The following is a 15,302-nucleotide window of genomic DNA, read 5'->3' on the forward strand; positions in this document are numbered from 1 at the left end:
TGTGTTGTTCATAACCCTGTGCCCCACATTTATCCGTCACTGGAATAATGGTTTCTCTCTGTGTTTTAAAGCTACTGTGAAGTTACTCAATTGTAAAGGCATTTAAACATAACGTTATTTATGTCAAACTCGTCCACAATAATATTGTAGGTTTGTAAAATTAAGGTTTGTATTTCAAAACCGCAAAATTTATTTGATGAACTTTTTTACAGTCTGCGCCGCTACCTGGGTTCAACCAAACGGCGCGTTGCCTGAAAAAGGTTTCATAGACGCCGTTCAAAGCAATAGAAGTCCAAGGTATGTTGTGGCCTCGGGGTTAAACAAGGTCCTTATGTGGAGCAGAGCAGCGAGTCACCCAGACAATCTTGTGCTCGACTCTAGCGCCCTTTGTTCGCTACAGTATTAATTGTTCGTCAAAAAACAGGAAGGTGAACACTTCATATAAGTTTTAATCAATTTGTTAGTTGCATATCTTTATAGGGGCTTGGTAACAACTTACGGTTTGTGGCTTCAAGTAAGCACTGATAATAATTAAATCAACTTCCGGCCTGCATTCCTATACAAGTATGCCATTATTACGTCATAGTGCAGTGCGCTGTTATAAAAATATTAGGAAACATCGAAATTTTATTTTCAGTTTAACTGAAGTAAAAGCAAACCACAAAAAGCTCCACAATAAATCTTGTATTGCTTGTAATTTACATGTCCGATACTAAGACTTGGTATCGGGTATCGGCTCCGATCCGATATTATCGGACAACCTGCTTGTAATCGGGGCTTTGGAGCCGGAGCCCCGGAGGCGTGCATTTTAACGGAGCTGGAGCAGTTGTTTAAAAACAAAGATCCAGTTCCGATGTATTTCATAAGATGCTATGCTGCTACTAATGGCTGAATTCATATAATTTAACAGCAACTCTTCACAAAATGAAGAATTGATGCCTCTTTGGCGCCACCTTTTCTAAATAACCATTATGGTGTTTTGTTTGTGATTATTTTGAAACGCTAGATATTGCAAATTAAGCGTTCTTCCTTAAACATTTAGTTTTTTCCGTAATGGCGCCGGAGCAGTGGTATCAATAAGCTCCGGAGCTCGAGCTAACCTATGATATAAGTGAGCTCCGGAGCTGGAGCCGGACCAATTTAACATTTACGTCTGCTCCAAAGCCCTGCTTGTAATAAACAAATCGTAAAACTCATAAGCAACAAAAAGCGGGACAAATTTATTGATTACAACGAAAATAATAAATACGCAAGTTTTAAGTATAATCAGACAGTTGTAGCTAGCAGCAAACATGAATTAGACTGTTTAGAACATGTAGAAAACATGATTATTCTCAACATATTCTCTGTTTGGACTATTTATGCAATACTTGTGTTTCGTTGTAGATATATGAAGGATTCAGTTCTGATGGGCGAGTGGGTTGCTCCTGGCATTTCAATGAGCACGTGATTATCCTGTGAAGTTTAAAACAACAGACGTACATCGAAAGCCATTGCAGACTCTTCACCAAATCTGTTGATCTATGATGCAAGCAGAGCAGGCTAGACAAACAACTAGCCTGCAGTGAGGTTCGAACTCACGACCTCCGGTCAAGCCGGGACCGTCGTTCTGCCAACTGAGCTATGCAGGCTCAGAAGGGAACGAGTCGAGAAACAACCATACGCCAATGCTTGCTCAATCTGTTAGTACAAGCACAAGTATTGATACATTTCGTTTCACAACTTTCGCGCAAATTTATAGCTCAGCCCCGCCACCGAGTGTTCAAAGTCACAAGGCAGGATTAGCAATTGGAGGAAAGTTGTTCTGAAAAACACAATAATCATCTCACAACCCTGCCAAGCTACTACACATTTCAGGGCTGGCCTTGAATTGAAATTTACACTCGCCAGTCGGGTATGTGTCTACCAATCAGCACTCGCCTGGACAAAAGTTGAAAAGATTATTTTTTTTCTGTACCGTTTCGCGCTGCCGTCATACCATAAACATTCATAAAAGGACGAGCTTTAAATTGTTGTTTAGGAGTAGTTAGGTAGATTGCTAAAATCTCGCCAGGAGCGAATTGCACTCGCATTAGCGGGCGGGCGCAAAATCCTAAGCCAGCATTTATATATTTGTTTGGCGTTATGTGAAATAAAATCTCTCATTTTGCTTATCAACAATATTGACCAAATGTTTTTATTTGTCAAATAAACGTCACTTAACTGCTTTCTCAAACACAGCAGTATTACAACTACCAGAGGATTACCAATTACAATTATCAGAAGAACTGTTCTTTGATTATTACAAATAAACATCAGTTAATTAATTACTGACATTCACACACAACTTGTCCATTTCCAGCATAAACTTGTAGGGCGTGTCATGTGTGTATTACCGACTACTAGGTGTGCTGTTAGCTTGTACAGTTGATTCCATCACAGAAGGTTAAGTAGAGGGGAGCAAGGAGAGCAGAGAAAGTGGTTCTGGCCTCAGTGAGAGACAAGGCCGGTCTCAGGGAGTAATTACAAATGATATAATCAGAAACAAGAAGAAGCTGGTTAATACAAAACAGTAGGAATATATTCTCTGCCGTTATAAATAAACAGACCTACATAGAAACTACAAGCTCAGCAAATGGCTCCCAACAAGGAATAATTGTTCAAATTAACTGCACGAAAATCAGTGCATAACAAATTACTCGACGAGATGCATTTGCAAACAATGATGTTAAAAAAGTTTCGACTTTCTTTTAACCATTGGTACATTTCAGTTTCCAGAAATGATCATTGCAGCTTGGATCTGAAAACAAATTTAGTGTTTGTGTGTACATTTTTTTTTTTAAGAATCAAACTTCTATGTTATACAATACTTTTATAATGTTATTTATTAATTGAATAAATTCTTGAAGTTTTACATTGCTTGTTATTTCTCTGCTTTGTGCAAATTCTCAAACCAACTTTTAACAATTGGCCAGTTTTTCTAAATATAGACTGTTAATTTGCTTAGTGTGTATAAAAACTTAAAGTTGTGAAAACTATTTATTTCCAAATCACCTGGTTTAGGTGTGTGTTGTGTTGGGCAACTTATGCAGATTGATCCAAAGCTTGAACCAACTTGTTAATTGTACCACAGCACTTCAGATTCCAATCATCCGCCAATAGTAAGTTGGTTAAGGTCTCCACTGAACATTATTAGCGAGGTTTGATGTGACGAACATCTATTGGTTGAAACCAGTGGAGATTATTAAACGCAACAAAACAACATTAAAGCACACAAAAACATTACATTTGTCTAACTCAGTGCTTTTCACGCGAAACCCTAAGGTTCAGCGGAAACCTTAGCTGAAAACCACTGGTCTAACTAAATGGTTCCCAGATTCTCTTCAGCTGTACACCAATGTGACTGGAAGATATTTTAAAACACTGAGAAACACTTTAAATATTAGGAAATAAATTCTTCAGATTTCAAAGCCATGTAAGTAAGCATGTGCTTTCTTGTGCGATTTGAATGCAGCTTATCAATTAAATAACTGATAATATTACAGTATGCCTCAACATGTAGCAATAGACAACATTAAGTTATAATTGTATTTTGTTTTGTAAAAAATGTATTTTCTTAGTGTAGCGTGAGCTATGAACATTGAAGAACCGCTAGTAAATTCTAAAAACAACCTTTAAACAAATGTCAACATAACAATATAGCTTCACTCTAATGCTCATGCTTTTTGTCAAAAAATCATTCGAAAAGTTTCCAAAATGCTACCTACTTCTGTATGGGCTTTGATATTCAGATATTCATGCTACACATATAACTACAACCTCCAGCCATTATGCTCCAATACCTTGTTTAGTCTTCAAGATTCTTTTAGTTTCAATAATTTTAAAGTTGTTACAATCAGCAAGTTTTTTTAAATCTGCAATAAAGTGTAGTTGCTCAATAATTGTTTTTAATGTTAGTTATTTGTAGTGTTGCAGTAGCCCTAGCAAGTAGCAACAATAGCAAATTAACAAAATTTATATTTTACCAAGATGCATTTGCTGATTAGGGTGAATTATTTTACAGAGTTATTCAAAAAATAAAAATAAACTTATAGTAAAATCATTCATTTCTATTTTAAAATATCCATTTGCCTATTTTACTAATTTAGTCGCACACCTATTGATGATTGTATACATTATTTAGATTAGCACTGGGCTTTAGCAGGTGGTGGTATGATTAAATTTAATTTCCCCAGTTTACCATTGAATTCTATGATTCATTCCCAAATTTGTTTAAATGACTTTGTTAGACTCAGGGGTGCTTAGTGGCTATTTTCCCGGCTTGTTTGGTGACACATACAGTACACCCAGTCACAACTACCTGCGCGAACTTGGCGCCCTGGAATAGGTTTTGGGCAATATCTCCGAAAGTTGTGACGATACAGAGTTGAAATTTTTGCACAGTCCTTGTATTGTTTACATCTTTCCAACAATCACACTTTTAGCGTAAAATATTGAAAAAAAATTAATATTCAAAAATATGAATATTAATATTCAGCGATATTAACCCTTAACTGTTGAGCCAACAAGTTCAAATTTTAACGATATAAACTAGGAGTCACCACATTCAAAATGAGACATAAATCATGTTTAAATTCATTCGGACTGGGTGTTTACTGTTTCTTTGAAAATTCATAACTGCCCAAATTCGAAAAAACGCCTTTCGTAATTAATGTTCGCATAAAGCAATTAAAAATGACGCTACAAAGTTGAAATTTTTACACAGTCCTTGTATTGGTTACATCTTTCCAGCAATCACACTTTTAGCAAAAAATATTGAAAAAAAATTAATATTCAAAAATAAGGTTTGTTTTGCTCTGTAATTAATTAACTAACGCTGCTGAATGATGCTTTTCATGGATTGGGAGTTATTATTTAATTATTGAACTGACGACGTCGCTGAACTGTTTGGAGCGAAACTGCCGGTGAGAAATTTTGTTATGTTTTATTGTTAAAGTTGCTATTTTGAAACTCTGGTCAACCGGCAGCCATTTTATTGCAAGTACGCAAGTGTTTAAACGTTTTTTAACCTTTTACTAAGAATTGCCTATATATTATAAATTAAAAAAAATTATAAAAATTTAAAAAAATATTAATATTCATAATTAATAAGCGTTTTGGTGGGATTCTAGAGCAGCGCCGCAATTGCGAAGTTAGGTAAACGCCTCTCCTATTTCAATGTTCTTTGTTCTTCCAAGGTAGGTGTATAATAACTGGAAAGTAAACACGTGAAATCAATACTCTTTTCGAAACCGTTGTAAGTGTAAACATTTTTAGCATAACTGATGTCTATAGCGCCAAATTACTACCATTGTAATTAAATGGGAAAAAGCATAAAAAGCCAATCAACGTGTTTTTTGAACTTTTTAATATTCGTTGAAACCTTTTCCTGCTATTTAAAACTAATAGCGCTGGTCTAGAATCCCACCGCTGCGTTTTTATTATTAAAGCAACAAACATTATTTGTGTCAGAGCAGTGGGTTCGCGGTCCTTTTGGGTCCGCGAGACAATTTTCTGGGACCGCAAAGTAACTAACAAAAAAATCAACACGACGCTACTAAAGAAGAAGTTTTTTTGTGCAATAAAATTTTCAGGCAACTTACTTTTCCAAACCAAGCTGATTAGTTGTTCATTCACGTTATTGTACGCTTGAGTTGAATTGGCCATTGTGACGTCCTAGTGTTGCGTTGTGCAGCGATAGAGGATTAAGCAAATTGTTGCAACGTAACGATAGCATATGGAAAGCATTGTGGCGTAACAATAATATCGGCCAGCTAATGTAGCCAGACGTAATAATTTTAAGTTGTTTCTGTTTATTTAAAAATAGAAAAGTAAAAAAGTCTATGTCAATTCATTTGTTCAAACGACCAAAGTCCAGTCGACCGGCAAATAATCGGTAAAGTTGGTAACGTCAAACATAATCGGTAACGTAAACTGCTAGAACAATAATAATCGGTAACGTCAAACACTAAAAACGTTTTGCGAAAACTTTAGATAAATAACACAAAGCACCTAAAATGTTTTTTTTTCAGCGTTGATAAAAAATCTTTCTTTGGCGGTAAAACTTTTTATTTTGGCATAGCTCCAAACTTTCCAGACGTGACGTACTACAACTTCATCCCCGAGTAGGAAAAAAAAATATTTTATGCTGATAACTTACACCATTGTAGATCTTTCGAAACATGAAACCACTAGAAACTAAAAATACCCCCTAATGGTGAATCCCCACCAGGTGTAGAACCTCTGAGCGACGCAAAGCAAGTGCTGTGACGTAATTGGATCGGTGTCTGGGATCGTAGTTGTTTGTCTGATGCCGCTACCAGTGCGCCAATACGCCCTGCATATTACTTATCCGTCATTTTGATGGCAACGTTTTACAACTACTTGCTTGTACAAACACCAACGTATTCTTGGCTTATCATAGTTGGTGTTTATTTGTGTAACTTTTAGGCTTTGAAATTTGGTGGAAACCCTTCCTTAATAGAAACGGCGCTGCAGGAGAATTAAGGCGAGCGTCTTTCACTGGTCTGTTTATATACTGAGCTGCTACTCGCCTGGGCGTCCCAAGCCAAGCCGTTAAGTGTCGGGTCAAGATTTAACTAGGTTTGTTTGCTTATCGATGCTGGTGTGTCTTACATAGCTGCAACAAGTGTTAATTCCCCGAGGAAGACTAATTAAAAAATTAAAACTAACATTTGCAAATTTCTTCATCAATATGAAATTTTAATTACGACAAATACACGTGCATAAAATTCAGGTAGAATAAAACACGAAGAAATGTATTCAAATAAAAGCAAGAAACAACACGCAGGTTTGAGCCTCGCATTAAACAAACGATCGAAGCAAATAGACTTTTCATCAAACAAGGGAAATAACCGCTGCTGTGGCTTAACCCATCGTTACTGGCCGGGTGCTTGTAACTTTTAATTGGTAATTTGTTAATTGTTTCTACAAACTAATGTTAATTATATAAGGGATTTTGCGACATGGAAACAGATGGTGGTGGTTGGCTGGTAAATGATGATTATTAGATGTTTGATGAAACCTTAGCCAGCCAACATTTCATGGCACTTCACGCCGAGATTTTGGGTGTCCAGAAATTGTGCATGTGCAACTATGTTTTATTTAGGTTGAAAATCCTAACACAATTTAAGTGCACAATATGCCAGTACAGGTGTGCACACAAATTGATTTAAAAAAATAGCGTGTGTGCACCTGCCACAGAATGCAGACTGCTTGGCTAAGGCACAAAAAAATTATTAAAAAAGAATAAATTACCAATAAAATGTACCCGCGCTTTGTAACGTTTATCTAAAGTTGGGCGGTAAACTTATAAAACATTGCACTTTTACGTTAACATTTCATAAATATTTTATTATTCCCAATATTAATGACATTGTTTTGTATTGGATCCAACGTGTGCGTTTTTAACCCAAATGTCGAAAACTTGTCATTTTTATTTCATTTTTTTTTTTTTGGAAGAATTTATTTCATCAAAACATGTGTGACTCTGTAAGGCTGCAGATGTGTAGTAAACACTTAAAAAAAATTTGTAAATTCACGGTTACCATTTTTGTGGCTTTAGCTTTGAAAGCTAACTGTTGAACTATTTTACGCAATTCCTTCGTCGTTTTTGGACTCTAAACATTTACGGAAGTATGAAATACAGTAAAACCAGTTTGTAATGTTTTGAGACATATATTATTACAATGTAGACTGCACTATTACACTTTTTAATTTGTTTGTTTATTTACTGGATAAGCACTTAATTTAAAGAAATATTTTCATATTTTTAGTAATATTCAAAAATAGTTCCTCTGTAATTTTATTGGTTATCTAGCGTTTTGCGGCATTTTTAAGCCGCCTTCTTCAGAGTGAAATGCGTTAAACGCTCATAGTACAACTTAAGACGGCTTGGATAGGTTGTTGGATCGTTAAAGAAAAAACATAATAAACATATATATATTTAAACAAATTAAAAAATGTAGGATGATTTATATTACGCCTGGTAGCAAATGTTACAAATTTAAGCCTCTTTGGAATAAACAGGCAAATAGCTCACCAAATTATTAGAACATATTTCTATCACTTTGTCCAAAAAATTCGTGTTTTTGTGAAGAATTTTACAAATTTTTCACGTTGTTTTAAACGTTACACTATTTTTACGATCCAAGCGCCACCAGTTTTGTTTTAGTTTTTTCACGTACGGTGATCTACCACTGGAGGGCCATCTTGAGCAGATCGACTCTCAAGTGATGTCGAGGTTCGAAGCGATCGAACCACAAACAAAAGTTCCGCTGCAGAAAAAGTGGAACAAGCCGGTGAGTTTGGTTTTAAGCTTACAACAACGTCTCTACAGGGCTGGCACAAAGTCTTGCGATCTTTAAAAGTCCTTGGATTTTAGAAAAATGATTTGCGCATTAAAGTCTTATAACAAGGGTGTCCAACCCAAACATACCAGCGTGCCAATTTTTATCTAATAACTTCTTCCCGTGCCAAAGTTTAACAACTATTTTTGTTCTAATGTAAAAAGCGCTTTTATACAAAAAATAAAAACAGTATAATATTATAATATCAGAAGTAATTGTTATTTGTCGTAATTGCTGGGATTGTTTTGTATTGTGAATAAACAACGACAATCGGTTGTATAACAAATTAAGCTTTTTTGACAATTGGCTGTGTTTTTGGGGGGGCTTGCGTGCCATTTTTCATTAGTGGCACGCGTGTAGGACACCCCTGTTTTATAAATACCGAATTAAATTGCGTGTTCCGCTCATGGTTTATGATCCAACACAACTATTTCTAGCGTAAAATTTAACAGGTTAACAACTGGAGCTAATTATAGCAAGACCACAGAAGCTCGACATAGTTCTTGGGTGTTATTTATGTCAGGTTTTATTTTGTTTCAGCGCTCGGTTGAAGTGAGATGTCCACACGACGAACTGGCTTCGAACCCAGATAAACAAACCTCATTCGCTGTCAGCTTTCTGCTCCCAGAGTGAGTTTTACAACATTTATCGCTGTACCATGGCTTAATCTCGACGTTGTCAGAGAGAAAAAGCGGAAACTGGTTGATTTATATTATTAATTGTCGAACACACAATTGCTGATCAGCCAACCCGAACGAATAACGAAAGAAGAGAAAAAACTATCTAGCGTTTACGGTCGACCAAACAAAAGACGAAAAACGGCGTTTTGCTTTTGATTTTGGTTTTGCATTAGCTTGAGACGCGTGGCCCAATTACATTTAAAAACACGCAGATTTTGACGTTGAGTAAAACTCTGACAAAAACGAACACAAAACGATAATGTCACTTACGAAAAGGGGGGGTCCGAACCGCCAAAAATATTGAATATGCGTAGAACAAGCACACGTTTGTTTGGAAAATTGATCTTTCATAATGATGTGTTTAATTTTTTTTTGACCAATTTCTTCGGTTTTCCGCCTGACTCTTCGGCCGACATAGTCGCCAAGTCGCCAGCTTTCCGCCATACTGTACTAACCCTGAAAATATGCAAACTAACCCATTTCGCATCTAAGCCATAAAAAATATGACGAGATCGAGCTTAAGGAAAAGCTGTAACTTTCTTCGATTAATAAAGTGTTTTAAGCCCAGCTTAAATTCTGTTTAGAAAGGTTTTGTAGTAATCAAATTGTAAATTTATTATTGTGTTAACCGTGGCAGTAACATTTTTAAAGATAGAACTTATTATTTGCAGGGGGAGGAACTGTCGTTTGCGCAACAACAAGTTGATGACGTCAGTTGCCTGCCGACCCTTTGCGTCACCGATATTCCACGTCAGCAACAGAACTATGACGTCACACTACGTCACTCAGGTTTGCGATACGCGGCGAAATGTTCGAGATTTCTATTGACGACTAAGATTAACCATTAAAAATCATGTAAGCACGAAATTAAAATGCGGAGTGTAATATTTTTTATTTGTAAAAAAATTCATGTTATAGAAGATCACAGAAGATTAGAATGACGGCAAATCCTTTTACATTTATCACACGACTACGCGTATTACGAACTAGCCTGTGGTGAGAATCGAACTCACGACCTTGTTGCGTCACAAAGCGATATAAATCGACATTGTGACGTTGTTGTTTCAAGATGGCGCCCCACTGCTGGTCACGTGCTGCCAACCGACCAATGGGGTGGCTTACTTCGACGCGATGTTTCCCGCCAACCAACTCAGTGAAGAACTCAAGCCTTACTTGCCCATATTCGCTGACGTCATCACCAAGTAAGTCGCTGACATCATCACCAAGTGAGTCACTGACGTCATCTTTTTTGTTTACCTCACCAGAATGGGAACAAGATCTACTGATTACGTCACAATGTCGCAGCGCGAAGAACGATTCACCGGCGGCCTAAGTGCAACTGTGACGTCACAGTGTGGACTCGAGGACACGATGACGTCAGAGACGGGGATTCACCTCCACTCTCATTGTTTGGATCGCAACGGAGTGGAAATGTTGGATTTGTGGCGCGAGATTATCAACCAGTGAGTTCACTTCGTTCTAATGCCATTATGACGTAGGTTGGCCACGCTTTGTGACGCTGTTTATGGGTTTTTGTGACGTAATTCTACCTGCTTTTGTGACGTAATCATACCTGCTTTTGTGACGTAATTCTACCTGCTTTTGTGACGTATATTTTTCCAGGGTTGTGTTTGACGACTTGGAGCGATTGAAGACTCTGATTGGCCAGAGCGCCCAGGATCTGACCAATAGCGTGTCGTTTAATGGTCACGTGTTCGCGATGCGGAGTGCAGCCAAGCACCTGGCGCCCTCTGCCGGATACAACGAAATGTTTTCAGGTTCGTATTATTTTCTCGTTTCGACAAAAGTTTTCCAACCTGGAACTTCCAGTTGTTTTATATTTAGTAAATTTTTCCAGGCCTTATTAAGTGGCTTGTGTGTGAAGCCAAAACGTACAACAAAAAAACAACTTTGGTTTTAACAAAATTACATCAGAACTCGGTTTAAATTCCAAACTTCCACAAATTAGATTAACAGCGAATCTCTAAAGTTCCAAACGAAAACTAGAATTTTAAGTTTTTATTTTTTAAGCCAATTATAAATTTATTTTTCTTCCAGGACTCACTCAAGTCAGCTTCATCAACTCTATCGCCGAATCCCCGGATCATATAAGTGACGTCGCCGAGAAATTACGTCACATCGCACGTCACCTTCTGTGCAATGACGTCATCGAAACTCCACGCTTCGCGCTCCACGCCACACCGGAAGCCATGACGTCCTTTGTGACGTCAGTGAACGGTTTGATCGAAGATCTGCCGAAGGGAAAGAAACAGGAAACTTACTGCAGTGAGTTGCTACTTCGTGACGTCACTTTTTTTAGACTGGTACTTGATGACGTCACTTGTTAGGTTATGACGTTGTGACGTCACTTTTGTAAGTATTACGCCATAACGTAATTTTTAGGTTGTTACGTGAATGCGTCACTTTTTACGTTATTATGTGATTACGTCACAATTCTAATTGTGTAACTATTGTGGGACAATCGCTGGGTGCGGGTTTAAACAACTAAAATTTATTTAAAAACGATATTTAAGTTGTTTAATTTATAGCAAAGTTAATTAAATTGCATTTGTTTGATGAAAAGGAATATTTTTACAATTGATTACCAACTTGCCTTCAATGATCTTACATTCCGCTCTTATGTTGTGAAAACCGCAATAACGTACTGGAAGCGCTGAGATTCGAACCCACAACCGCCAACTCTTGGTGTTTTAACGTTTCTATGTTTCCAGACAACTTCATGTCGAGTGGAGAGCTCTGTGCTGCACCCAGTGGCGGCATTCAGTCGCTAGTCAAGTGGAACGAATTCGAATCAAGGATGGCGGGAAAGTTAAAGTGAGAAAAGTTTGAATTGGCGAAAAAATGTGAAAAATTCGGACAGAAATGCCAGGGTTTCTCAACACTGCTCGTTTATCGACTGATTTTTTTTGCTTCGTTTGTTTTTTTATAAAAAGACAGGAACAAATAAACAGATAATTTTTGACTTTCCGATTTTAACTGAACCTTCAAGCAGTTTATATTTTTATTAGAAATAAATAAAATTCCCATTTTTTAAGCTTAGAGTGGGATTTTATTGTTAGTAGTGACGTCATAGTGGGATGTGTTTACTTGCCTATAAATGTGTTGGGACCAATTTTTACTTTCAGAGTTTGTTTTTGGGGTTTAACAATTCTTTTTTCTTGTATTTCGATGAAACAGCTTTTAAATTGTGTCAAGAAAAAACATATCGATTTAAAAAAAAAGTCTTAAAAAATAATTTTGTTGAAACAACAAAACAAATACATTGTGGGCTAACATAATATGATCAACGTGGTATGCAGCAGTCTTTCAATTGTTAACAAGGTAATTATGACCTTTTTTGTGTTTTACCAAAACGTTAGCTTTGGGGTGGGGGAGGCAAATATGTTTAGAGTCTACAGACATATACGAGGAAATAAATAAGACGGATTTGTGAAAAGCTAGGTTCGCAGAGTAGGTAGTTTATTTTGTTAAACACTGCTCCTAGTGGCTTCATTCCAGACGTGACCGTGTTTCTGTAAAAACCCACTTTTGTTGCGGTGTAAGTTAAGTTTTATATTTATTTTGTGTTGGTTACTATTAAAGTTGGTAACTTTGTGTATTTATTCATTGAAATTAAGGAACTAAGTTGTTGTAATCATCATTGTGTCTTTCCAGTCGCTAAACCCTCCATTAAGTCCTAGTTTTGTGAACAATATTGAAACCCTTTTCCTTCCAGATGCCACCACTCGCTCCCTCTAGCGGTCAACTTCGTATCGCTGGGCATCCGCACGGGGGCGCCATACGCGCACGGAGACGCCCCTGCTCTGAGAGTGCTCGCAAGGTTGATGTCGGCCAAATACCTTCACCGGGAGATAAGGTGCTTTGTTGTGCATTGATTTGGCGAAATAATTATCTCCAAACTCAAGTAACATTATACTTTTTTATTATTTTTTTTACCTCTGTAAAAAACAGATCTTTTCTAGCTCTTTACACCGACAAAATTTATCGGAGAAATTGTATATTTTTTTAATGTTTGTATACACCTTCACAAAAGATAAGGAACTGTTTTCATTTATCTACAACTTTAAGGATGCACGTGGTGGAATATCTAAGCCCATACAAAATAAAGTAGCATTTAAACGTTTCCAAATTTTATCCATTTTAATTCCCCAGCTTTATCCAAACCTTGTTTATTAACTTTTCGTCTTCCTAAAACCAAAACCTTATGATCCGTAAATAAAAGCACGAACATATAAATGTAGCCCGTTCTTTAAACACCTGAAGCCCCGTTTTTTTCCACGTCTCAATATTTACCCCAGTTTTCCCCTCACCCCAGGGAAATGGGGGGCGCGTACGGGGGTGGGGCCAAGCAGGGTGACGACGGGGTGTTCCGCTTCTTTACATACCGAGACCCCAACAACGTCAGGAGTCTAGAGCGTTTCCACGATTCGGTCGAGTGGGCACGGGAAGGAAACTTCGACGCACGGGAAATCAGTGAAGCGAAGCTGGCAGTCTTCCAAACCGTGAGTTTGCGACGAAAGTTTGTATGAGGTGATATGCACGCATATGTAATGTAGCTTGATAATGAGTAGATCGACATCATCTCTTGTATCATCTTCAGTTAACGTCATTACGTCATTATAATACAAGTTAGATTGCAAATCATGACTAGAAATGCTGAAAAAATTTTGCATGAAGAAAAATATTTTTATTTAATATTATCGAACATACCTGAAAAGATCGAGTAAAACGCTAAAACGACATAATCTTGATAAAGATACGAACTTGTATCACCATCAGTTGTATTATGATACAAGTTTCTATCGAACGCCTTTCTTAAAATGATTTCAATCTACTCGACCTTTTTGGCTTTCACATTTATTTCAAGCTATTTTACAATTCATTTTAAAGTTAACAACTTTCGAAAAACCAAATTTCAATATAAAGATTTTTTTTACTCACATTGTTTAACTAATCTTTGTTTTTTAGTTGTCTCATCACAATTGTTTGCACTTTGTAAGTTACTAACCCTCGGTAAAAGTTTGTAAAAAGGCTCTTAAAATTAACTCAAACATAATTGGAAGCAAAATGATTTTTTCAGCTTATGCAGGTTTTACAACTTTGTAATGTTTTATAAAATTCACCCGAAGCCAAATAATTCAACTAATTTATTATTTTTTTTCTTCAGGTCGATTCCCCTCTCTCACCTTTTTCCAGGGGACTTCCCCTATTCACAACCGGGTTGAATGACGTCATTAGGCAGAAACACTGCGATCGACTGCTAGATGTCACTAAAGAGCAACTCGTAGAGGTCGCTTCAAGGTCAGTGACTTCGAGGTCGCTCGAAGAGATTGTGACGTCATTTAGTCCATTGTTATGCGATTGTTGAATGACTTTTCGGGTTCTTTAGGGCGTATCATTATTACGTATGCAATGTAAACAAAGGATTCGCCTTAAGTGAAACAAATTTTTTGTTAAACAAAGCGGAAGAGCGTTAAATATTCCTTTGTTTGTTTTTGGCGGCAAACTTGGTTGCACAATTGCGGCATTATTACGTCACAAAGTTGCGTGAAGCAGCTGTTGGAAACTCGATGAATATTATGAAGACTTTCTTTTATGAAAGATGAACATTAAACATACACGTGTTCACAATTGCCATCTAGTTGTTATATTGGGCAACTACTATTTTGGCACAAATTTCAAGGCTTTTAAAGATTAACATGAAATTTGCGCAATATTTTACCCAATTTCAGATTAGTTTTCCCAGTATTTCATATCCAGCCCTTAAAGGCGCCAAGTTATTGACTCGCTGCCAACATAACTTTGCAGATATCTCGCCCAACCTTCGTACACTTACGCTGCAGTCATCGGACCGAACCATTCCGATCTAAAAGAGTTCGCTCACAACGGTTGAAGATCTACAACCCCCGTTTTATTTTGTCTTTTTCGAATAAACTGCTTCGCTAACTGTTGATTTTTTGCCTAGGTTAATAAACAAGGCGATTTTTTTTGACATAAAAAAGGAGAAATTTTGACCTATTTTAATACATTGATATAAACGCCATATTGTTGTTTGCAATATCGCAGTAGTGTCTCGGCGTGGTCAGTCACTTGTTTTAATGTTTTACGGACAACAGGTGAAACAATTTTTTTTTTTTGGTTTATGCACATATTTAAAAAAATATATATTTGTAGCGCAAAAAAACAAATTTCCTATCGTCGTTTGAAAACGGTT

The 15,302-nt window shown here is 36.9% G+C and overlaps 1 protein-coding gene across 1 annotated transcript; it reads left to right on the plus strand.

Moving 5' to 3' along the window:
• Positions 1-7,004: 7,004 nt before the first annotated feature.
• LOC146134774 (presequence protease, mitochondrial-like) lies at positions 7,005-14,981 on the plus strand. Its single transcript, XM_083395630.1, has 13 exons — positions 7,005-7,031; positions 8,193-8,339; positions 8,928-9,016; positions 9,705-9,856; positions 10,137-10,269; positions 10,333-10,530; positions 10,691-10,845; positions 11,126-11,353; positions 11,800-11,902; positions 12,804-12,944; positions 13,404-13,590; positions 14,256-14,389; positions 14,897-14,981. The coding sequence occupies exons 1-13, from the start codon at positions 7,005-7,007 to the stop codon at positions 14,979-14,981; spliced, it is 1,779 nt and encodes a 592-aa protein (XP_083251756.1).
• Positions 14,982-15,302: the final 321 nt, after the last annotated feature.

The sequence above is a fragment of the Ascidiella aspersa genome, chromosome 8 (assembly GCF_963924565.1).
Source record: "Ascidiella aspersa chromosome 8, kaAscAspe10.2, whole genome shotgun sequence".
Classification (NCBI taxonomy): domain Eukaryota; kingdom Metazoa; phylum Chordata; class Ascidiacea; order Phlebobranchia; family Ascidiidae; genus Ascidiella; species Ascidiella aspersa.

Excerpts from the sequence above, each read along its gene's own strand:
- LOC146134774 (XM_083395630.1), top strand. The coding sequence starts at position 7,005 with ATGGAAACAGATGGTGGTGGTTGGCTG. Across the intron at positions 8,340-8,927 it reads AGAAAAAGTGGAACAAGCCG|CGCTCGGTTGAAGTGAGATG; the intron begins GTGAGTTTGGTT and ends ATTTTGTTTCAG. Across the intron at positions 13,591-14,255 it reads AGCTGGCAGTCTTCCAAACC|GTCGATTCCCCTCTCTCACC; the intron begins GTGAGTTTGCGA and ends TTTTTTCTTCAG.